The sequence below is a fragment of the Ovis canadensis genome, chromosome 13 (genome assembly GCF_042477335.2).
Source record: "Ovis canadensis isolate MfBH-ARS-UI-01 breed Bighorn chromosome 13, ARS-UI_OviCan_v2, whole genome shotgun sequence".
Taxonomy (NCBI): domain Eukaryota; kingdom Metazoa; phylum Chordata; class Mammalia; order Artiodactyla; family Bovidae; genus Ovis; species Ovis canadensis.
The window spans coordinates 71,723,518-71,747,125 of NC_091257.1; the positions used below are offsets into that span (position 1 = coordinate 71,723,518).

Genomic DNA, 23,608 nt, shown 5'->3' on the forward strand with positions numbered 1-23,608 from the left:
CTTTTTAAAAATAACTGTCTTCTGCTTCTTTCCAGTTTGTCTTCAGTACTCCTTTGTATGGCATCCTCTGGAATGCCAATCCCTGGTAGTCCCACCTCTGCTTATCTACTTCAGTTGTTCTTATCAGTCATTCTAGGCTAAAGTTAGAAAATGCAAACCTTTTTGAACACTAGTTTGTGTGTCCGGAAAAGGCAATGGCATCCGACTCCAGCAGTCTTGCCTGGAAAATCGCATGGATGGAGGAGCCTGGTGGGCTGCAGTCCATGGTGTCGCTAAGAGTCAGACACAACTGAGCAACTTCACTTTCATTTTTCACTTTCATGCATTGGAGAAGGAAATGGCAACCCACTCCAATGTTCTTGCCTGGAGAATCCCAGGGATCGGGGAGCTTCATGGGCTGCCGTCTATGGGGTTGCACAGAGTCGGACACGATTGAAGCGACTTAGCAGCAGCAGCAGCTTGTGTGCCTCTGAAACTCTGAATTCCCATTTTATTTTTTTTTTTACTCCTGTTTTTTTAGCTGCTTTTTACTCTAAAGTCAGTTTAGTCTTCACAGAATTTTGAAGAATGTTTAACATTGTGAAAGCTTTCACAAACAAGTTTACCTAAATGTGTATTCCAAACATTGTCCTTACAAAATAGAATAGGAGACTGTGAGCCAGTGGTTAACTAGGTACACTGAGTATCAGTAAAATATTTTTAGCAAAAACATATAAAGTTCCTGTATTTAAGTCTGGATATTCTTTAAAACAATATCCTCATTTTGACTATTAATACTAGGATAAAATCCTTCAAATCAGACTAAATGCAGAAATATTTGAATATCATATTATTTATAAAATACATCTTTTGTGTGTAGTCAAGGTAAAATGTTATGAATAAAATTGTAAGATATTTAATTTCAAGAGAGAATATGTATTTACTGTGGTTTTTTCCTCATGGTTTAAGATAATTACTCCTAGCAAAAGAAAAATGTCTGAAGCATCAATGATTGTTCCTGGTGCAGATAGATACACTGTGAGAAGTCCAGTACTTTTAGTCAATACATGTAAGTTTTATAATCTTAAAAGATTTCTAACAAGTATTATTTAAAGCAGGCATTTTAAAAATTTAGGAATATTCTGGACCTAATTTACCTAGAGGATAATTTTGTGATAGAAAAATTGATAGAATATGAACCACAGATGTCTTCTGTCAAAAAATATCAAATGTGTGAAAGATTTAATGGGTATCTATATAAATATTTTTCAAAATATTAATATCTGGTATTAAGAGCTTATTATAATTTAAGCAGGACTCAGCATAACATAGTGGATAAAATGTTAATAAGGCTGCTTGGGCTTGTTTCCCCACTTCCAGGTGTGTACTCCACAGGTAAGTTTAGAACCAGTTTCCTTTCTATGAAATGGGACCAAAGTGTCTAATCTCATTAAATTTTTTGAAGAATTAAATAATTATTCGTTAAACAAGTATTGTGCAACATTTAGACTGTGCCTGGTACATACTAAGAGCTAAATAAAAGTTCAAAAATAATGCTATATACTAGTTGCTGTAAACACAGCATTATTTAATCTTTATGACAATTTAATAGTGACCTTCTATTCCCAAAATCTGCTTGCCTAGTGGGAAATTAATGTTTCACACACTTCTCAGACTTAACAAGTACAAAATAAATTCATCTTTCCACCCTCCCTGCCAATTTCTCTCCATTTCTTACCTTGGTAAATGGAATCCATATTGAGTTACTCATCTACATCAGAAACCTGGGACCCATCCTAGAAGACCCCCCTTTTTAACTTTTCTTCAGCAAAAAGTATCTCAGTGATAGCAACGTACAGTTTTAAAATCCGACAAATAAAAGACCTTTGTCCTCCATTCTAGCAACACCACGAAAAAGAAGAATTAAACCACCACTGCAAATGACGAGTTCTACAGAAAAACCTGGTGTTTCGAAAACATCGGAACAAGGAGTGGATTATGCTGTATCACTTAAATCTAGACCATCTGAAGAAAAAAAGAGAGGAGATAATATAGACAAAGTAACTTTACTTTGAAAGCATTTTTAAATATTAAGTTTTTAATCACATTATTGTAGAAATACTGTTGAACTAACTTCTTTTGCAAACTGGGTCTTACTTAAGCAGTGAGTGTCTTACTTTTTTAAAAAGTATTGCTTTAAAATTTTTTTTACATGTCATTTTTTGTCCTTAATAGTAAGGTCTTATCACTCACTGTGCTAACAATAAAATTTAGAAATACTTATTCAACTCTTGGTTTATATGTTCAGTAAGAGAAATGAACTTGCCGTCATTCTTGTATTCTGTTGTATGTGTTCTCAGATATACATACAGGATGCAGTAAAAGCCTAATGGAGAGGCAGATGGGCTTCCCAGGTGGCATTAGTGGTAAAGAATCCACCTGCAATGCAGGAGACTGGGTTCAATCCCTGGGTTGGGAAGATCCCCTGGAGAAGGGCATGATAACCCACTCCAGTATCCTTGCCTGAAGAATCTCAAGGACAGAGGAGCCTGGTAGGCTATAGTCCATGGGGTCACAAACAGTTGGACATGACTAAAGTGACTTAGCACAGCACAGAGGGCAGACAACTCTCTAATCCCAGAGCTGGAGAGGAGGATAAAGATCAGGAGATGTTCTTTTAGGAGATGGAGAGTGAATTGATTTTTGGAGTCAGTAAAGGTTATTAGTCAGATGGATATCAAGGAGCACATTCTTTCCAGGTAGTTGAAGAAATGGGACAGAGCAGGGAATGGATAAGAGCAAGTTGTATCTTGGAGAAATAGGTAATCAAGAGATACAGATAAGTTTATAGATGAACAGCTCAAAAGTTTTTGTTTTCTCTGAAGGGTGAGGATGTTGAGCTTCTCTTGATGCAGAGGGCTCAGGGACACATGAAGATTTGGAATAAGCACTGAGGGATAGTGGAGAGGGCTAAGAATAAGTACAAGTGGTAGGCAGTGTTGAGGGCCCAGTTCACATTAAAGACTATAAATCTTACCATGGCATTAGTTCAGTAATAAGTATAATTTCCTCAAGTAAAGTTTAGCATTCTTGATATTACAGTTGAAAAAAAAGATGGTGGATGTAAAAAAAATGTAATGGTTATGTGGGGGAAAGATAAGGGTAGAACATACCCTGTGCACTTGTACACTTTCATACTGCTCCTCTCCCAGTGTGGAGAACCACTGGCTAGATTAGAGAAGATAGGATGAGGCAGAATATCTTAGCTAGGGAGTATATTTTTCTGATAGTGATGGCATATTTTTATTTTGTCTGAACAACTGTGTATATGTGGCTGTGGAAAGAAAGAAGCTTGTTGTCATCAAGAAGTTACCTGTGCAGTGGCCAAAACTTTACAAGATCATTTGACACTTCAGTTCATATGTATATTGAGAAAAGACAGAATAGATGCAGCCTATGAGATCAAGAGCAATAGATGACATGGCATGGAGGTTCCAGAAATTCTCAGAAAAATTACATTATTTTTCTAGCTATGGCTGAGATCAGAAAATTTATAGGCTATAATGCCTCCTAATCTGCAATAAAAGGTACTTTCTTGTGTTTTAGGACTAAGAGTATTCTAGAATGGGCATAATTTTATGAAAGAAACAGAACTATCCAACTTTTAATCATAAGGCAAAATTTTAAAGTTTTAAACTTTAATACTCTTAAAAGTCATTTTCATATAATGCCTTAATTCAAATTTATATTAAAATTTCTCCTGTTTGTAGCCTATCAAAACTACTAAAGTTGTAGAAAAGACAGAAAATAAGGACACTGAATTCCCAAACCAAAATTTTAGTAAGTACTTTTTGGTTCAATTTTTGTCATTCTTTCTTATATATATATATATATATATATATACACACACACACATATATATATACATACATATATATTTCTATACATTAACTTCACTGAGCTTCATTTATTTGAAAAAGATTTATAATGAATACATTCAGCTCTATGCAGAGAACTTAGAAATTATGGGGAAGTATAATAACAGCCTTTGTTCCCAAGAAGTTTGGGTCTGGGAATGGGAAGATGGGGAGAAGGCAATGGCACCCCACTCCAGTACTCCTGCCTGGAAAATCCCACGGACGGAGGAGCCTGATAGGCTGCAGTCCATGGGGTCGCTGAGGGTCGGGCAGGACTGAGCGACTTCATTTTCACTTTTCACTTTCCTGCATTGGAGAAGGAAATGGCAACCCACTCCAGTGTTCTTGCCTGGAGAATCCCAGGGATGGGCGAGCCTGGTGGGCTGCCATCTATGGGGTCGCACGGAGTCGGCCACGACTGAAGTGACCTAGCAGCAGCAGCAGCAGTGGGAAAATGAGATCAATCAATCTCTCCATCCCAATATATGAACTTTGATCAAAATCTACACTAGCTTTCATTTAACCCTACCAACTGGATGAAAAAATGATACCATAATTTTTGTTTCATTTAGGTGAACTCCAGGAAATTGTTCTCGATTCACAGGCAGCAGGAAGAATAGATAAAGCTGTGTAAGTATGAGAATATCCATCTAGTCATTTAGCCTATAATGTTACTCTATTTAGATGACTGTAACAAATTTAAAAGATCATATAACAGATTTAAAAGACCATGGCCTATCACTTCATGGGAAATAGATGGGGGAAATGTGCAAACTGTCAGATTTTGTTTTCTTGGGCTCCAAAATCAATGCAGATGGTAACTACAGCCATGAAATTACGCTTGTGCCTTGAAAGAATAGCTATGACAGACCTAGACAGCATATTAAAAAGCAGAGACATAACTTTGCCCACAAAGATCCATATAGTCAAAGCTGTGGTTTTCCCAGTAGTCACATGTGGATGTGAGAGTTGGACCATAAAGAAGGCTGCACACCGAAGAGTTGATGTTTTCAAACTGGTGCTGGAGAAGACTCTAGAGAGTCCCTTGGACAGCAAGGAGATCAAATGAGTCAATCCTAAAGAAAATCAACCCTGAGTATTCTTTGGAAGGACTGATGCTGAAGTTGAAGCTCCGATACTTTGGCCATCTGACACGAAGAGCTAACTCATTGGAAAAGACCCTGATTCTGAGAAAGATTGAGGGGAAGAGGAGAATGGGGCAACAGAGGATGAGATGGTTGAACGGCATCACTAACTCAATGGACATGAGTTTAAACAAGCTCAGGGAGATGATGAAGGACAGAGAAAACTGGCATGCTGCAGTCCATGGGGTTGCAAAGAGTCAGACGTGACTTAGCAACTGATAAACAAATTTAAAGGAAAAGCCCTTTATGTTCTTAGAATGTAGTATTGGTTATAGAACTAATCATCTTTCAAGTATTATGATAGTACCGTGGTGAATAGCTCTTATGTTTTTTCTGTATCAACTGATATAACTCTTCCAACTGAGAGACTTAAAATGAATAAAAGCTTTAAAATAATAAAGCATGAATAAGAAGAAATTTAACCAAGTTTAAATACCCATGAAGATATATGTCAGATACCTGAGATGTATTTAGGTAGATCACAAAATAGAAGCAATAATGGAATTTTAAAAATAATATTCTTTAATAAATTATATAGTTTTAATTTTCATCAAGACTTTTGAAAATTGTTATACTTTAACAAATTTCTATCAGTAAACATTGACTAAGAAAAAGTCAAGACCTTATACCAGAGTGATAGGCTAAGGTTTTATAATGAGCAAATGAATTATTTTTCAGGTTACCTGATGTTTTAGACAATACCTGTGGAGATAAAATGCACTCCAAATGGGCATGTTGGACACCTATAACAAATATTAAGCTGTGTAATAACCAAAGAGCAAGTACTTCATCAAGAGACACATTTAATCAAGGTGAAACAGTTTTCGCTGTATATAAAATAGTTATTCAAGGAAATACTCATTTCTTGAAATGTCTTAACAAATATTTTGGTTTTAATAAATTTTATATATGATCAATTTATAAACTTAATAAGGATTAATTTCTCATTTTCCCACTAGATATTGTTATCAACCAAAAACTTAGTAAACAAAAGTCATCCTCTTCAATATCTGATGATGATTCTGAGGAAGCAGGAAAGGTGCAGTATAGGAAGGAGATAATGCAGCATAACAGAGCAGATAAAGCAGAAGCAGATGACTGCCGCCGAAGCAGACAACAACCAGGTCACTCTGCACACTCGGAGGAGAAAAGTGTTGAGAATACCAAGCAGAGTGATTGGTGTATTGAATCTGAAACTACTTTTAAATCAGTTCTCCTAAATAAGACAGTTGAAGAATCTGTGATCTACAAGAAGAAATACGTGTTGTCAAAAGATATGAATACTGATACTTGTGATCAAAGCCCTTCTCCTCAAAAAAATGCAAAAAGTCATAGAAAATCAGGGAGAAGATTGACGTCTGAATTTAATTCCTGGAATCTGAAACAAAAAAACACAGTGAGTTTTCAGTGTGTTTTATTTCTGCATACCTATAATAGGCATCCTTAATAACATAAAGTGAAAGAAGCTTGATTAATAGCTACAAATTTAATGTTTGTAATTCCCCTGTGCTTTTCTTAATTGAACTGTAGTTGATTTATATAGTAGTAGTTTCAGGTGTGTAATATAACGATTCAATATTTTTATAGCTTATATTCCTTCTAAAGTTATTATAAAACAACAGCTGTGTTTCTCTGTGCTGTGTGATTTACCCTTGTTGCGCATCTATTTTATACTTAGTAGTTTGCATCTCTTAATCCCATACCCCTTATCTTACCCTTCTCCTCTTCCCTCTCCCCACTGGTAGCCAAGAAAGTAATACCCTGTTCTTTAATTCAAGGTTAGACTCTGAGAATGAGTGCTCCTGAACTCTTTTTCTGACCTCTCCCCAGTCCCATAGTGATAGAACTCGTGTGCCCACTAGTGCATAGCAGGCATGTAAATAGGTATAGCATGTATGAGCCCTGCAGTTCCTTGTCTCCTCTTGTTGGGTCTCCCCACTCTGTCCCCCAGATTCTTTTGAATATGGTATAGAACTGTCTGTGGCTCTCTTATGTGCTTATCTTTCTTTTCAGTAAATGGTTGTGTGGGTTTTTTTCCCCATTTTAAGCTACTAAAGTATAGAGGCTATGTTTTGTTCAACATTCGTTTTCCTGTATGGCCTAGCACAGCTTTGCACATAGTAGCATCTGAAACATTTCTTGGATTTTGCCTTTAAGTTTGACAAGGCTTTTCAAGAAAGGATGTAAATGGGGTGGAGGAAACATGTTGTTCGTCTTCATTGGAGCCTCCTTTTCTTCAGATTCATTGTCTGTAGAACATCTCCAGAACAGTTTTAGCTAGTATACACCATATTTTGAGACTGAAAGTTTCCTTTTTGTTGTGGTTACCATAAATCTTTTCTTTGGTCATTGCTATCAAGATGCAGATTAAAGAAAATTTTCTAATGTGAATACATTTCCACTGGCAATAATACAATCCGTTTCTTCACTGTGCCTTAAAAGATACAGGATCTATATGCCTTCATTTATCTTCCAGAGTATTACTAATACCTGGGTAGCCAGATTTCTAGAGTCAATGTAAAATGTTTATATATTGGAGCATTTTAGTGTACAAGTGAAATATTTAATAGCTAATTTTTAAGTTTTATATAATTAGATATTATTTAATTTGTCTTGACCAGACTACTCTTTATTTTATTTTCAACCTGCAAATCACATTTTCTATTTTAGCTGCTTTCTTTTTTAACCAAATCCTTTCGGTTATTTTTTTCTTATCAGTATGCTGTTCTTCCTAGTCTTAGCTGCTATTTAGTTTCTTCAGACAGTGGAAGTAAGGTTTTTGTTGTCTGAGTGTTGATCTGTCCTTCAATTTTAAACTGTTTTCATTGGAATTTAGAATCACTCCACAGAATTTTTCTGATTTAGTCATTATTTTTTCCTGGAAGCACCAAAACTTGATCATCTTTTCTAAGCTGTGCTCTGATTTTTTTAAAAATCAACTTGTTTTCAGAAGTTCTTTTCACTCCTTCATATTGCACTCTCTTTATTACTATGCTAGAGTTTCTGCCACTGTCCTCCAAGATAGTCATCTGTCTGATCCTGTCTTCCACTGGATAAGCCCAGAGAAATAGAACGTCTATAGTTCAGTAGTACAGATTTCCTACATTGACTCCAATTATGTAAAAGTTCTTAATACACTCTTTTAGGGGAGGTTTGTTTTTGCCACATTTTTATCAAGGTGAGTATACCCTGTCTTTATTCTGGTAATCTCAAGAAGAGGTAGTAATAACATTATTTACTATATATAAAAACATATGAACTTAAAAAGTGATTAAAATAGTATATTTTATGTCATGCTATATTTGTTCAGTCACTCAGTTGTGTCCAACTCTTTGCAACCCCATGGATTGCAGCACACCAGGCCTCCCTGTCCATCACCAACTCCCGGAGTCCACCCCAAACCATGTCCATTAAGTCAGTGATGCCATCCAACCTCTGAGTGATGCCATCTCATCCTCTGTCGTCCCCTTTTCCTCCTGCCTTAAATCTTTCCCAGCATCAGGGTGGCCAAAGTGTTGCAGTTCCAGTTTCAGTGTCAGTCCTTCCAATGAATATTCAGGGATGATTTCCTTTAGGACTGACTGGTTGGATCTCCTTGCTGTCCAAGGGACTCTCAAGAGTCTTATCCAACACCACAATTCAAAAGCATCAATTCTTCAGTGCTCAGCTTTCTTTATGGTCCAACTCACATCCATACATGACTACTGGAAAAACTATAGCTTTGACTAGGCAAACCTTTGAGGGCAAGGTAATGTCTCTGCTCTTTAATAGGCTGCCTAGGTTGGTCATAACTTTTCTTCCAAGGAGCAAGCATCTTTCAATTTCATGGCTGCAGTCATCATCTGCAGTGATGTTGGAGCCCAAAACAAGAAATTTGGTCACTGTTTTCACTGTTTCCCCATCTATTTCCCATGAAGTGATGGGACCAGATGCCGTGATCTTCGTTTTCTGAATGCTGAGCTTTAAGACAACTTTTTCACTCTCCTCTTTCACTTTCATCAACAGGCTCTTTAGTTGATCTTCACTTTCTGCCATAAGGGTGGTGTCATCTGCATATCTGAGGTGATTGATATTTCTCCCGGAAATCTTGATATCAGCTTGTGTTTCTTCCAGTCCAGCATTTCTCATGATGTACTCTGCATATAATTTAAATAAGCAGGGTGACAATATACAGCCTTGATGTATTCCTTTCCCAATTTGGAACCAGTCCATTGTTCCATGTCCAGTTCTAACTGTTGCTTGCTGAGCTGCACACAGATTTCTCAAGAGGCAGGTCAGGTGGTCTGGTATTCCCATCTCTTGAAGAATTTTCCAATTTGTTGTGATCCACACAGTCAAAGGCTTTGGCATAGTCAGTAAAGCAGTAGATGTTTTTCTGGAACTCTTTTGCTTTTTTGATGATCAAACAGATGCTGGCAATTTGATCTCTGGTTCCTCTGCCTTTTCTAAATCCAGCTTGAACATCTGGAAGTTCATGGTTCACATACTGTTGAAGCCTGGCTGGTAGAGTTTTGAGCATTACTTTGCTAGAGTGTGAGATGAGTGCAATTGTGTGGTAGTTTGAGCATTCTTTGGCATTGCCTTTCTTTGGGATTGGAATGAAAACTGACGTTTTCCAGCGCTGTGGCCACTGCTGAGTTTTCCAAGTTTGCTGGCATATTGCGTGCAGCACTTCCACAGCATCATCTTTTAGGATTTGAAATAGCTCAACTGGAATTCCATCACCTCCACTAGCTTTGTTTGTAATGATGCTTTTTAAGGCCCACTTGACTTCACATTCCAGTATGTCTGGCTCTAGGTGAGTGATCACACCATTGTGATTATCTGGGTCGTGAAGATTTTTTTTGTACAGTTCTTCTATGTATTCTTGCCACCTCTTCTTACTATCTCCTGCTTCTGTTACATCCATACCATTTCTGTCCTTTATCGAGCCCATCTTTGCATGAAATGTTCCCTTTGTATCTCTAATTTTCTTGAAGAGATCTCTAGTCTTTCCCATTTTGTTGTTTTCCTCTATTTCTTTGCATTGATCGCTGAGGAAGGCTTTCTTATCTCTTCTTGCTATTCTTTGGAACTCTGCATTCAGATTCTTATATCTTTCCTTTACTCCTTTGCTTTTCACTTCTCTTCTTTTCACAGCTATTTGTTTGGCCTCCCCAGACAGCCATTTTGCTTTTTTGCATTTCTTTTCCATGGGGATGGTCTTGATCCCTGTCTCCTGTACAGTGTCACAAACCTCAGTCCATAGTTCATCAGGCACTCTGTCTATCAGATCTAGTCCCTTAAATCTATTTCTCACTTCCACTGTATAATCATAAGGGATTTAACTTAGGTCATACCTGAATGGTCTAGTGGTTTTTCCTACTTTCTTCAATTTAAGCCTGAATTTGGCAATAAGGAGTTCATGATCTGAGCCACAATCAGCTCCTGGTCTTGTTTTTGTTGACTGTATCAAGCTTCTCCATCTTTGGCTGCAAAGAATATAATCAGTCTGATTTCGGTGTTGACCATCTGGTGATGTCCATGTGTAGAGTCTTCTCTTGTGTTGTTGGAAGAGGGTGTTTGCTATGACCAGTGCATTTTCTTGGCAAAACTCTATCAGTCTTTGCCCTGCTTCATTCTGTATTCCAAGGCCAAATTTGCCTGTTACTCCAGGTGTTTCTTGACTTCCTACTTTTTGCATTCCAATCCCCTATAATGAAAAGGACATCTTTTTTGGGGTGTTAGTTCTAAAAGTTCCTGTAGGTCTTCAGAGAACCGTTCGGCTTCTTCAGCATTACCTGTTGGGGCATAGACTTGGATTAGCGTGGGTGGCTGCGACCGGCACACATAGCCAAGAGGATGGGCAGAAGCTGGGAGGACCCCATACCCAAGGGGCAGCTGAGGTCAGGGGCAGCAGCCGAGAGTGCCAGGCTGCAACAGCACAGGAACGGCCAAGAGGAGCTACCCCACGTCCGAGGTCAGGGGTGGCGGCCAGGAGGAGCTACCCCACATCCAAGGAGCGGTGGCTGTGTGGGCGCAGGAGGGCCTAGAGGAGCTATTCCATGTTCAAGGTCAGGAACGGCGGCGGTGAGGAGATAAGTCTCGTCCAAGATAAGGAGCAGTAGCTGCACTTTGCTGGAGCAGCTGTGAATAGATAGCCCGAGTCCAAGGTAAGAGAAACCCAAGTAAGACGATAGGTGTTGCAAGAGGGCATCAGAGGGCAGACACACTGAAACCATCCTCACAGAAAACTAGTCAATCTAATCACACTAGGACCACAGCCTTGTCTAAGAAACTAAGCCATGCCAGTGGGGCCACCCAAGACAGGTGGGTCATGGTGGAGAGGTCTGACAGAATGTGGTCCACTGGAGAAGGGAATGGCAAACCACTTCCATATTCTTGCCTTGAGAACCCCATGAACAGTATGAAAAGGCAAAATGATAGGATACTGAAAGGAACTCCCCAGGTCAGTAGGTGCCCAATATGCTACTGGAGATCAGTGGAGAAATAACTTCAGAAAGAATGAAGGGATGGAGCCAAAGCAAAAAATAATACCCGATTGTGGATGTGACTGGTGATAGAAGCAAGGTCTGATGCTATAAAGAGCAATATTGCATAGGAACCTGAAATGTCAGGTCCATAAATCAAGGCAAAGTGGAAGTGGTCAAACAAGAGATGGCAAGAGTGAACATCAACATTCTAGGAATCAGCGAACTAAAATGGACTGGAATGGGTGAATTTAACTCAGATGAGCATTATATCTACTCCTGCGGGCAGGAATCCCTTAGAAGAAATGAAGTAGCCATCATGGTCAACAAGAGAGTCTGAAATGCAGTACTTGGATGCAATCTCAAAAACGACAGAATGATCTCTGTTCATTTCCAAGGCAAACCATTCAATATCACAGTAATCCAAGTCTTCCAGTATGTATGTAGTATATTTCCTTTTCCTGTCCTAGGGCATTTTGTAAGACTTCTAGAATGATGCTTTATAGGAGTGGTGATAGCAGAGATCTTTCCTTGTTTCTCTTGTCAGTGGGAAAATATCTAGTTTCTCTTCTTTAAGTTGTAATGCTAGCTATAATTTTTTTTAGATGTTCTTTATCAAGTTGAGGACATTCCCCTCCATTCCTAGTTTACTGAGAATTGTGAGTGGATATTGGATTTTGTCAAATGCTTTTCTACATCTATTGATATGATCTTATTATGCTTCTTACTTAGTATGGCTTATATTAGTTGATTTTCAAATGTTGAATCAACATCATATACCTGAAATTAAGTCCACTTGGTTGTGGTACATAATTTTTTTTCTACATTGTTGGATTCAATTTGCTAAACTTTTTGTTGAGGCTTTTTGTACCTATGTTTATAGAAGATGCTAGCCTGTAGTTTTCCTTTCTTGTAAGTTCTTTGATTTTGGTACTAGGGTATATTGGTTTCATACAGTGAGCTAAGAAGTACTCCCTCTGCTTCTACCTTCTGAAAGGTTGTGAAAAATTATATGATTCTTCCTTAAATGTTCAATAAAACCCAAAGGTGAACCCATTGGCCTGTTGCTATTTTGGCAGGTATTAATTATTGATTCACTTTTTTTTAATAGATTAGGCCTATTCAGGTAATTTATTTCTCTCTGTGAGTTTTGGTAAAACTTATCTTTGAAGGAATTGGTCAGTTTGGGTTATCAAATTCATTAACATAGAGTTGTTCATAATACTTTTTTATTAGCCTTGTGATTTATTATCCATGTGATTGCCTCTCATTTCTGATATTAGTAAATTCTGTCTTTTTTCTCTTTTTTCCTTATTTGGCCAGAGGCTTATCAATTTTATTGATCATTTCTAAGAACCAACTCTTGGTTTCTTTCAGTTTTTTACAGTTTTCCCCGCATGGATAGAAACATTTTTTTAACTGCTACCAAGCACTCTCCACAGTTCTATATGTTAAAAGACTGTATCCTAGGTTGTTTTAGTGCCTAACAAAGCCAAAATTTATTAAATAATTTCTTTTTTAAAACAATAAATTTCTGACCCCTTTTATTCCTCTTTGTAGTTATTTAATGAACCAGATTTTTCTTAAATTTTCTTTTCAGCCTTTTTTTTTCTTTTGAAGGTTAACTGGTAGAGTTTTTAAATAACTTATAAATTATTTCAGAGAGAAAAATCAAAAGGGAAAGGATTTACTGATGCAGCAGAATCTTTGATAAACCAAATTAATAAACGATACCAGCCAAAGGACAGCATACAGTCTGCAAGAAAATCAAAGGAGTCTTTGATTGACAGGTATGCTCTTAAACTTTAGAAATGAATATTTTCCTGACACTACAGCTAAATTATTTTACATAGTTTTAAGGTTAGCTTTAAACATACTTGCAGATAATGTAACTTTCCATTTGAAAACACAGGTACTTATTTACTTTTATAAATAGTATCTGCTTATATTATATAGAAAGGGAACTAAAATTAGAAGTAGTCATTTAAGAATATTATATTGGTACAGCATACCATTTCCCAAATCTTTAGGATATAGACATTTTAGAAATTATATTTATTGAGTCTATGATGAATAAAACTAAATATATTTAAATATATTGCTGAAGAAAATACCAAACTTAAATGAGCTAAAATGAGTTATATAGCAAATGATGTATTCCTTGTTTGCAGTCTTTTTCAAAGTTTTATTTTATTATAAAATATTTCTTTACAGTCTTCCAGGTGGTTGGTTCATGTTTAAATTAATTTTGGCTTTATATGGCATGGAAAAAATTAGTCTTATGGCAGAACCATTCATTTTAAATTGCCTGGCACCTCCTGCTGCATGAGTGATTCAGCTTAGATTCTATTATTGTTACTATTAGTAAAGTATGGCTGAAGTTGCAAAGGTGTTAGACTAGTACTGTCACATTTCAGTTATTTGTAGCATATTAAATATAGACTTAGTGACCCAAATATGTTTTACCTTATATAAAATGGCTTTTATGAAATATATTCTACTGACATTTTAATTGCCTTTTTAACTGACAAAACCTTTTTTATAGTGGTTTTTCAAACAAATCAGATCTACAGCTCGGTAAGGTAAGTTTCATTTATTTAATTACACCAAACGTATAGTCAAAGACAATGATAATTTAACTTTACAGTAAAGTAGTAGGATGGATGTAGATTTAATGTTTTCAGCATATTGAAAGACAGATTAAACAACTGACAAGTTTAGTGTCAAGTATTCAAGATAGCCCCCTAAACTTCCGTTCTGCTTTTCAAAGAAAATGCTTCTTTTAACATATATGTGTGATATTTTTACTTTTTGGTACATGATTCAGACCACTTTTTTATCCTAGTTCATCCTATCTCTCCTGACAATAAGATTATTCTGAAGTCCATATTTTTGTTAGAAGCATTTACTCTTCAGCCAGGTTTAAAATGTCAGTTATCTTTGATTTATTCCTCACAGTTATCTCCACTTAATTTTAAGTTTTGAGATTCTCCTTCTGTAATTTCCTCTTGAATCTTCCTTCTCCAGACATGCCAACTCCAGTTTGCTTTTTTTATTTCTAATCCCCAGCTTTATGCAATTCTTTTTATCGCTAATATTTTCTCTGTGCCAATCCATTCATTACCCTCAGTACTAGCTTTTTTACTTTCCAAAGCACACAGCTTCAGTCATGTCATTCTCTTATTCAAAATCTTTCTTTGGTCTCTTGCTTGTTGAATTAGGTGGAGATCTAAGCTGGCCCCTAGACCTCTTAAAAGTCTGAATTACTTGACAATATTAGTTTCCTAGACATGTCTTGTTTAGCTGAAACAGAGTAAGATTCCCTGAAGTGTCTTTCCTGTGTTTATTCTTTTTCTTTCCCCTTTGGAAAGAACTTGGAAGTGAGTCACCAGGTTCTTTAACCTCTTAGCGTCAGAACTTTATTCCTCCTTGCAGACCTTGCTTCAGAGTCTAACTCAAAATCCAAATGGGCGAGAATTCTGAATCTGTGCAGCAGTGTTGTTGTCCCTTTTTTTGATATTTTATTCACTGTTGCAGTTTTTTCTTTGTCTCTTCTGTCTTCTAGAATGTAACTGTTTAGAATCATCTTTGTATCCTGTATAAGTAAGATCTTTGCTCACATTTGTACCTTCTTTAATACAGTTGCTTATTTTTGTATCTTCTGTAATACCTAGCAAAAACTGGCCTGCAAAAGATGAATTGAGCAAATGTATCTAAACACTGGTAAAAGTCTTTTTGGAAAGTTTAAATCAGATAAGTAATTAAAAGAGTAAAATATTGAAGGATAAACTTTCTGGAATAATGCAAATTATTATGAAACAGCCAAAATAATTTTAGTTTTAATATTTCCAACTTTCAGATATTAAATTAGACTTTATTTCTGATCAGTAATCAATCATTTAGTGATATAGTTAAATTATGTCAATAACATAATTACTTAAATATGTTGAGATTTTATTTTACTTCTTTTGTGCTTACTTTTTGATCATATTGAATATACTTTGAGCAGTAGGCTATAGGAGTAAATTTACATACATTTTTCCCTAACAATACTATTAATAGTTGGCTGACACAGTTTTGACTAATTCACCTGAGATTTTGCATAAATTTTAGCCTCTCCCTAAGTTTTTTTATATAACAGTTAAAGCAAATGAGATTCTCGGGGCGGGGGGGTGGTGGGAGGGGAGTAGAAGCATGCTTGTTTTGTAATCCTAGAATCACTGAATTCAGAATACCAGTGAGGTCATTTACCTATGTACAATAATGTCAATAAATATTAAAGATATAAGGATATTAATTTTGTATTTGATTTATAATACTTTCTATTATGTTCTTAGTACTTAAGTCTTCAATTTTTTTTTCATATACATTTATTTTATTCTTGTAAAACTCTGAGGTTGGTGGTATTCTTTTTTACCCTTTATTCATTTTTAATTGCAGTATAGGTAATTTACAACGTGGTGTTAATTTTAGGTATACAGCAAAGTTACATGTAGTATACATACACACACACACACACATATATATACTTTTTCAGATTGTTCTCTATTATAGATTATTGCAGGATATTGAATATAGTTCCTGTGTCTGCTATATAGCAGGTACTTGTTGGTTGTCTTTTTATATATCATTATATATATAAAGTGTGGATAATTAAACTATCACAAATGTAAAATTTATTTTGATGAAAACACCATTAGAATAATATATGAAAGTGTAGTTGTATATGCTGTTTGACAAACAAGGTGCAAGTATGAATGGTTTTATGTTAATTTCTTTGTATTTAGGAGAAGGTTCAGAAAAAAAGTTACAGACAACTGAAGACTACTTTTGTTAATGTTACTTCAGAATGCCCATCGTAAGTAATTTTTCATAAATCTTAAAAGTTTTCACATTTGAAGAAAAATTTTATTGTATAATGGAGTTAATGTTTCTCTTCATTTTTACAGGGATGATGTTTACAATTTTAATTTGAGTGGAGCTGATGAGCCTGTTATTAAACTTGGAGTAAGCTAGAAATCAGAAGTTATTTTGTATTTATTCAGTATTTATTTTATATTTACCATACAATTATTAGAGTATGTTTTCTGATTTCCATCCTCTTATACATATATTTGCTTTAAAGTATATTATTAAATTTTTTAAAATTTATTTGGTACCAACCTAGTATTTCTGATTTTCTTTCAAACCTTTTGGACTGAAGTAGAAATGAATAATTGGGGCAACAAGAAAGTCACTTTCCTTCCTGATGCAAGATTTAAAATTACTACTCTTATTTTTAATATAATTTATATTATTAGCTTTCTTCTTAAATATAAAAATATTTGACTAAGATTTTTATGTTAATTTCTTTTGTTGTTTACCTTTTAACACTAAGAAAAAAATTTTAATGCTTATTCACAATATAGATGCAAGAATTTCAAGCTACAGCTAGAGAAGCCTGCGTGGATAGTTCAATAACATTGTAGGTATTTTTATTATAATTAGATGGGTCAGTTTAAAATAGAGTTTCCGCAATTGTTCTTTTTCTTAAATATTTCCTTCCAGTTTGTCTGAGACATTTTAATATATCAAAAGAGTGAATAACATGCTACTGTCCTGACTACTCCTACTATGATTCTATTATTTTAGCATTTACTTCTGAAATTAATGTGCAGAGTCTGTACACTTTTAATATTAGTTGTAAGCTGTAAGGACTTAGTAATCTTTTCATCTAACCTTGCTAATTAGTAAATAACTGAGGTCAGAGAGTAAGTGACTTGGGCATAATTATATAGGGAGTTAGTGAAAGAGTTAAGCCAGAAAACTCTAAGAAAACAGGTATAACTGTCCACTCACATGCTACCTTAAAAAAACGAGTAATTAAGATTAAAATTAATGCATATTTTTGTTTAAGGGTAGGTTTAAGGAATCATGATGAACTTGAACCTTCTCTCAAAGCAAAAGATAAAAGAGTAAGTTAATATCCTAATTATCTATTAAATCAGTATTTGTTTTTAATAATTTTTCAGTGCCAAAGATTATCACAGAACTGGAACACAAAAATATTAGGATCACTTTTTTTTTTTTTTTTTTTTTTACTTTGGAGAGATTATCCATGTTCCTCTTATATCTTTTCTTATGGTCTCTGAGCTATTTGTAATCATTAGTAATAGACGATATGACAATTCTGTTTGTCTTTGTGGAAGTAAGCTGTTTTGATTTAACTTTTAATTAATAACAACATGGACAGCAAAATACGTCAGTCTCTGATCTAGATTTTAGAGTGTATTGGATAGGTCCTTAATGCCAAATGGATTATTTAGCATGCTAAAATAATGAAGAACTAGTTTTTCTGAGTTTATTGGTAGGTTTTTTTTGTTTTGTTTTTTTGCTTAACCTGCTTTGTATGACATATAACAAGCCAGATTACCTCATCTATTATAAGGATTGTTTTTTTTTTAATACAGATTGGATCAGATTGTAAAAAGAAAAATCCCTTTAGTGATAGTGACACAGAATATAAATGTGATGACAGCAAGACTGATATTAGCTGGCTAAGAGAACCAAAATCAAAACCACTGATGATGGACTACAGCAGAAATAAAAATGTGAAAAAACGTAAAAACGGGAAGAAATCAAGTAAGAAATCACTTTTTATAATTGCCTACCCTTATGAATGAGATATACCAAAACACTACAACGATTTTTCTTCTTGTTTTATGATTTTGGGTACTCTGGTTACATTTAAATCTTTTTATTGGGATCTTAGGGACACAAAATATGGCTTATTGTAATCTTTGGTTGATGACACACTCTCATTGTTCATCTACTCATGGCCTGTTCTTCAGTTATTTAATGTATTAAATATTCATGAGACCAGCACCCTAAACAAAATCAAACTTTGGACAGCACCCCACCCCCGGCTACATCCAACACACATACATTTTAGGAATTTATAGAGATGCAATAAAAATTTATTGAAAGGAAAATAATTTTATTGCATACATTTTTGTGTCTAAATCTTTCACAGAATGTTTTCCTGGCATAATCTATTTCTTTTAGTGAATCTCTTGAAGTAGTTGGATAAGTGTTTGAGGTATATGTTTTTGGCTAGACATAATGTCCATTTTCGTAGCTTAACATCTATTTCAGTATTTTCTAAACCACAAAGACTTCATATATTCCATTTTTAAAAGAAGGTAGTATAACTAAGCTTTTAAGTTTATATTTATTTTAAGGGAATCAATTTTTATTTTAGGATAAAAATAATTGTTAGTGACCTGTGGGAGTTGAGGGAGGGAATGATGGCTTACAAAGAAGTAAAAATAGAGGAAATAGGAATGAACTTTGGCATATATTTAGAAATGTGCTGAATTTAGAAAAGAGATGAGAGTTCAATCATATTCATAAGGAAGAGAAGCAATAAAATTATCACCTTTACGAGACAGTATGAAATAGTACAGTGTTCGCAGAAAGTGCAGTGTCAGAGTAGTTGAAATGTAGGTCAGACTTGTGGGAAAATATTGAAAAATGCTGCTGGCTCTAGTCACAGTGTGTGGACTTAGAAGCAGTGCGTTACAAGCCAAGGAGAAACATGGTAAGATTATACAGTCAGGAGCTATTGCCTGTGGGAAGATGTGTAAGTAAAGATATTTATAACATAGACTAGAAATCTTGGGGAGTTATTAAAGGTTAGAATATTGTAATCAGTAAATACTCTTAAAATTGAACACTTCTGAGTGAGCTGTTTTGTTTATGTACCTGAATGACAAGCCAATATGTACAAGCCGGCTTGTTGCCAGGATTGGAGGACCTTTCTTCCAGAATTTCATTATTTCCTTGGCTTGGATTATCCCAATTCTTAAGGCTTCAGTGAATATTTAGAAAGTTGAACTTGTGCTAGAAATCAAAAAGGGAATAGGGACTGAGGCAATTCTCAGTAATATGGGTAAATCTTAGAAACATAATGATGGGTGAAAAATAAAGCAAATCATAGTATATTACATGATATGACTATTTTGTATTGTTTGGGGATATATATCTGTGAAGTAAAACTGTAAGGTCAAGTGACTAAGAAACAGATTTAAGGATAGTGATGGCCTTTTGGCAGAAGGGCTATAGGCTATACAGGGTCTTATAAGGTAGTACACAAAGTAGATTCAGTATTATTCATAATCTAGTTCCTAAATGGAACAGTAAATTCATGTGTATTGACTTTATAGTGTATGTTACATATTCTTTTGTTTCCTTAAAAATTCATAATATAAAGGAGAAGGGAAGTTGGTAATTCATATTGTACCAAATTATACTTAAATTTTTGAATGCATTTGAAGGTACATTCTTATTTTTATGATTTTAACTTATTTGCAGACATATTCTAACAATTTTTAATGTCAATTCTTGTCTATTTGAAAAATTTAACCTTATTTTCTTGAATTGCAGGACCATCTTTGGAAAGGGCACAACCAAGATCTAAAATGGTAAAACCAGGAAATCTGTGTTTGAACATCCCTTTAAAATTATATATTTTTCTCCTTGTAATGAAAAAATATAATTTTTCATCTCATAATTTTATCCTTGATATCTGTTCCTTATTTCCTTTAATTGTTCCAAGCTTTGCACACTTTCTTCTGCCTTTTTGAATCATGTTGTTTTAAGTCTGTTTTACTCTGTGGTTATAGATATTTTTGACAGCTTTTCCTTTCTCTTTTAAGTTACATAATATATATCAGACCTCACAGAACTTTAATTATTCAGATAAAAAGTTGATAAAGAATATATTTTAAATGAAAAGAGAAATCCAGTCATTTTAAAAGTATTAATCAAGAATCTTTTTATTCCTATAAATATTCATATAGATTTTATCATAGTGTCAATTTTATAGCAAATAGCTTGTATCTCAAAATATTGATCTAATATACTCAGGAATTTTTCTTCTAAAGACATCCAACAAAATCATTACCAAAAAGGTAGATGAGACAGTTGCATATGGGAGAACCAGACTTCCACGAAGAGCAGCAAAAACCAAAAAAAATTATAAAGACCTCTCAAATTCAGAATCAGAGGGTGAACAAGAATTTTCATGTTCATTTAAAGAAAAAGTTCTAGTACAGGTAAATAGATACAATTCGAATTAGTAGCTTCTAAGACCCTTTTAAAATATTAAATATGTATTTTTGAAGAATGTCAGATTTATCTTGTCACGTCTTTTTAAGATTTAACCTATGTGAGAAAACATAAATTGATAACAATTGTAAACAATTTTGAATTCTAAAATTGTAAGTGAAATATGGGAACTCTGATTTCCCTAAACTGGAAATCATTTTCTTTGAACTATTTTAGCATTTTATTTGTATCAGGATATTTATGGTCCCTCTTATAGTCTCTCCTGTGAATTTGTCATATGCTTTCTAGTATATTAGAAAGTCTTCACTACTCATGTTGAGGCCCCTGTTATACCTGTATGTAGTGAAATAAGGCATTTTATAAATATTTCAATGTAATTTAAATTGTTTTATGTGTCCAAGTATAAATCATTCATGAATAATTTGAAAGTTATCAATATTTTTAGGAGAAGATTCATTCCAGAAGCAAAACCATGAAACTGCCAAAGAAACAGCAGAATTCCCTCACTGCCAAAACACAAAAGGATGTATCAAAAGAATGGAAAATCTCATCTCTCCTGAAAGATGCTGGAAGAGATAATAGTCTTGACCCATCTCCTATGTCTTTATCTGGGAGTCCATCATCTATAGAAGTAATGAGATGTCAGTATCATTTTTTTCTTCTAGTTAAATATTTAGATGATTTCCCAAGCCATTTCTATATTATATCTCTATGTGAAAACAAATTTGAAGACTAATTTTGAGGGGTATATTTAAGATTTTTTAGTAGTCAAAACTTCATTTTTATGTTAGTTGACTAGTAAGTAACTTGGTCTTGCTAAGGCTAGTTGGCAACAATATTACTATGACACTGAAGTTAGAAAGTTAAAGACCAAATACTTTTTTCAGATAAAATGGAAATAATGATGGGGCTTTCTGTTTTCTCATTTTTACATTTCATTGACAAAAGTCACCAAGGAATATCATGTTGATTCTGTAGACTCACAGTGGATTATCTTCCTAAACAATTGAGGCTTTGCTTTTATTCAAAAATAACTGGCAAAGAAAAAAGTTTTCTTTGGAGCTCTGACATAGGTATATTATTTTCAGTATAGAAACTATAAAAATAAGTATCTAGTTTTAATATCTTTTCCGTTTATGGATATCTTAAAGCATTTCTAAGTGTCATTTTAGCTAAAATGAAAGGTTTATACCAGTTAATGTACATTTCCTCTAAAGTAGTTATTTTGTTCTTTTCTAAAATGTTTTCATAATGCTCAGGACCACTGTCATCTCAGATAAGCACACATTCAAAAGACAGTTGCACATGCCCTGATTTGATCTGAAAACTATCTTTCTGAGAATTCTTTACACCAAGACTTACTTCAGTCATGAATTTTCTCATCCACATATAAAAGATTTAGATGAGATGATTTCCCAAGCCATTTCTAACCATAAAATTCTGTGACTTTAATATCTCAGTACTGCCTATGGTGTTAGAATACTCAAGATAATAATTAGGTTGATCATTATAGTACAGCCCATACTATAGATATTTTTGTTTGAAGATGTTTTGAAAGTTCTTATTGTTACAATTTTGTTTTAAATTGAGCAATAATTTTTAAAAGTCTTATAAAATATTTTACATATAACTTTGTCTTGATATATTGAAAGTTTATCTTTTCTAAATATAGCTAAAGTTTGGGAATTTACTAAATTATTATATTTTTAGAATTTAATACTATTTCTGAAGATGTCAACTGTCATCTCTTTTGTTTGTATTTTGTGAGGCAATATAGGTGTAGAGAAAATAACAGAAAGAGACTTTACTCAGGATTGTGACTGTATAGCAGAATCAGTATCACCTGATCCAAAAACTTCATCACCTGAATCCTTAAACAGTGGAGTTGGAGGTCCAATAAAGTCATCCAAAAACAGTGATAAAACTTTACTGTGTACAAAAGAAAGTTCATCAGTTGCACAATCATTCTTTTTGGTAAGAAAAAAAAATGTGTGTATATATATATATATATATATATATATATATATATTTTTTTTTTATCAGATATACCTGAAGGAAGTGAATCATTTTCCCCTAATCTTAATCAAATACGCAGTGCTTGTCTACTTAAGGTTCTGAGTTTGGTCTTGGGGAGAGATGAACTTATCAATAAGTAAAATAGCCTCAGTGAACTAATAGACTGATATATTCAGAAGGACAGTGCAGTGATATGAGAACTATGGAGTACTGATAAGAATTCTGTAATAGAAACAGTCCCTTCCAGAGAGGTATGATTTGTTTGTCTACATGTCAGAACTTCATTTCCTAGACTGGAATAGGCTTCTTCCTGCAGCACAGGCACTTCTTTCAGGTTTTACCAAAACTCAAAATCTGTAAACTTTTACTTACTAAATCACAAGTTGACAGAGAATATAGTTGAAACAGTATGACCATAGCATTTGCTTTAAAGATTTATAGAGGAACTTTACCTATTAGTTTTAAATAGTATGACTATTAACTTAATGGTATATTGAAAAATTCTTTATCCTGCCACTGATATTGTTATTTGTACCATTTCTTATTGATAAAATATGTACATATATTCAAGTCTTTTAAAAAGACATTAGATATAGGGATCAAATACGGGTCAAAGTGAGGGTAGCTAAATATATAATGTCTACAAAAAGTAGTTCATAGTTTGAATTCTTTTTTAAGTTGTTTGTACTTCAGTGTCAGTTTACAATGCACCCCGCACCACCTCCAACCTTTTTTTTGGCTTAGGTTTTATAGATGGCTTGATTTGGAGAATTTTGAAGTAGTAATAAAGTTACAGAACTGATTGCCAAGATAATGTAGTTCATTATAACTGAGTCTAGCTGAAAGTTCTGAATTAGAATTATATTAAATCCTGAGTCCACTGTTAGCTAGCTGTGAAACATTTTATAAGCTAATGAATCCCTCTGCACCTCAATTTTCTCATCTGTAAAACAGGGCTATGAAAAAGTAAATA

General features: G+C 34.3%; 1 protein-coding gene across 1 annotated transcript in view; it reads left to right on the top strand.

The window, feature by feature from the left end:
- The window catches only part of SYCP2 (synaptonemal complex protein 2), a 74,035-nt gene that overhangs the window by 39,793 nt on the left and 10,634 nt on the right, over window positions 1–23,608 (top strand). The window contains exons 19-35 of the mRNA XM_069546801.1: window positions 949–1,048; window positions 1,882–2,039; window positions 3,750–3,819; window positions 4,469–4,526; window positions 5,720–5,853; window positions 6,001–6,437; window positions 13,174–13,301; window positions 14,057–14,093; window positions 16,299–16,369; window positions 16,461–16,518; window positions 16,920–16,975; window positions 17,408–17,465; window positions 17,961–18,132; window positions 19,936–19,973; window positions 20,436–20,606; window positions 21,065–21,260; window positions 22,397–22,593. Coding sequence (XP_069402902.1) covers window positions 949–1,048; window positions 1,882–2,039; window positions 3,750–3,819; window positions 4,469–4,526; window positions 5,720–5,853; window positions 6,001–6,437; window positions 13,174–13,301; window positions 14,057–14,093; window positions 16,299–16,369; window positions 16,461–16,518; window positions 16,920–16,975; window positions 17,408–17,465; window positions 17,961–18,132; window positions 19,936–19,973; window positions 20,436–20,606; window positions 21,065–21,260; window positions 22,397–22,593 — 2,139 coding nt within the window. The remainder of the gene's footprint in view (window positions 1–948; window positions 1,049–1,881; window positions 2,040–3,749; window positions 3,820–4,468; window positions 4,527–5,719; window positions 5,854–6,000; window positions 6,438–13,173; window positions 13,302–14,056; window positions 14,094–16,298; window positions 16,370–16,460; window positions 16,519–16,919; window positions 16,976–17,407; window positions 17,466–17,960; window positions 18,133–19,935; window positions 19,974–20,435; window positions 20,607–21,064; window positions 21,261–22,396; window positions 22,594–23,608) is intronic.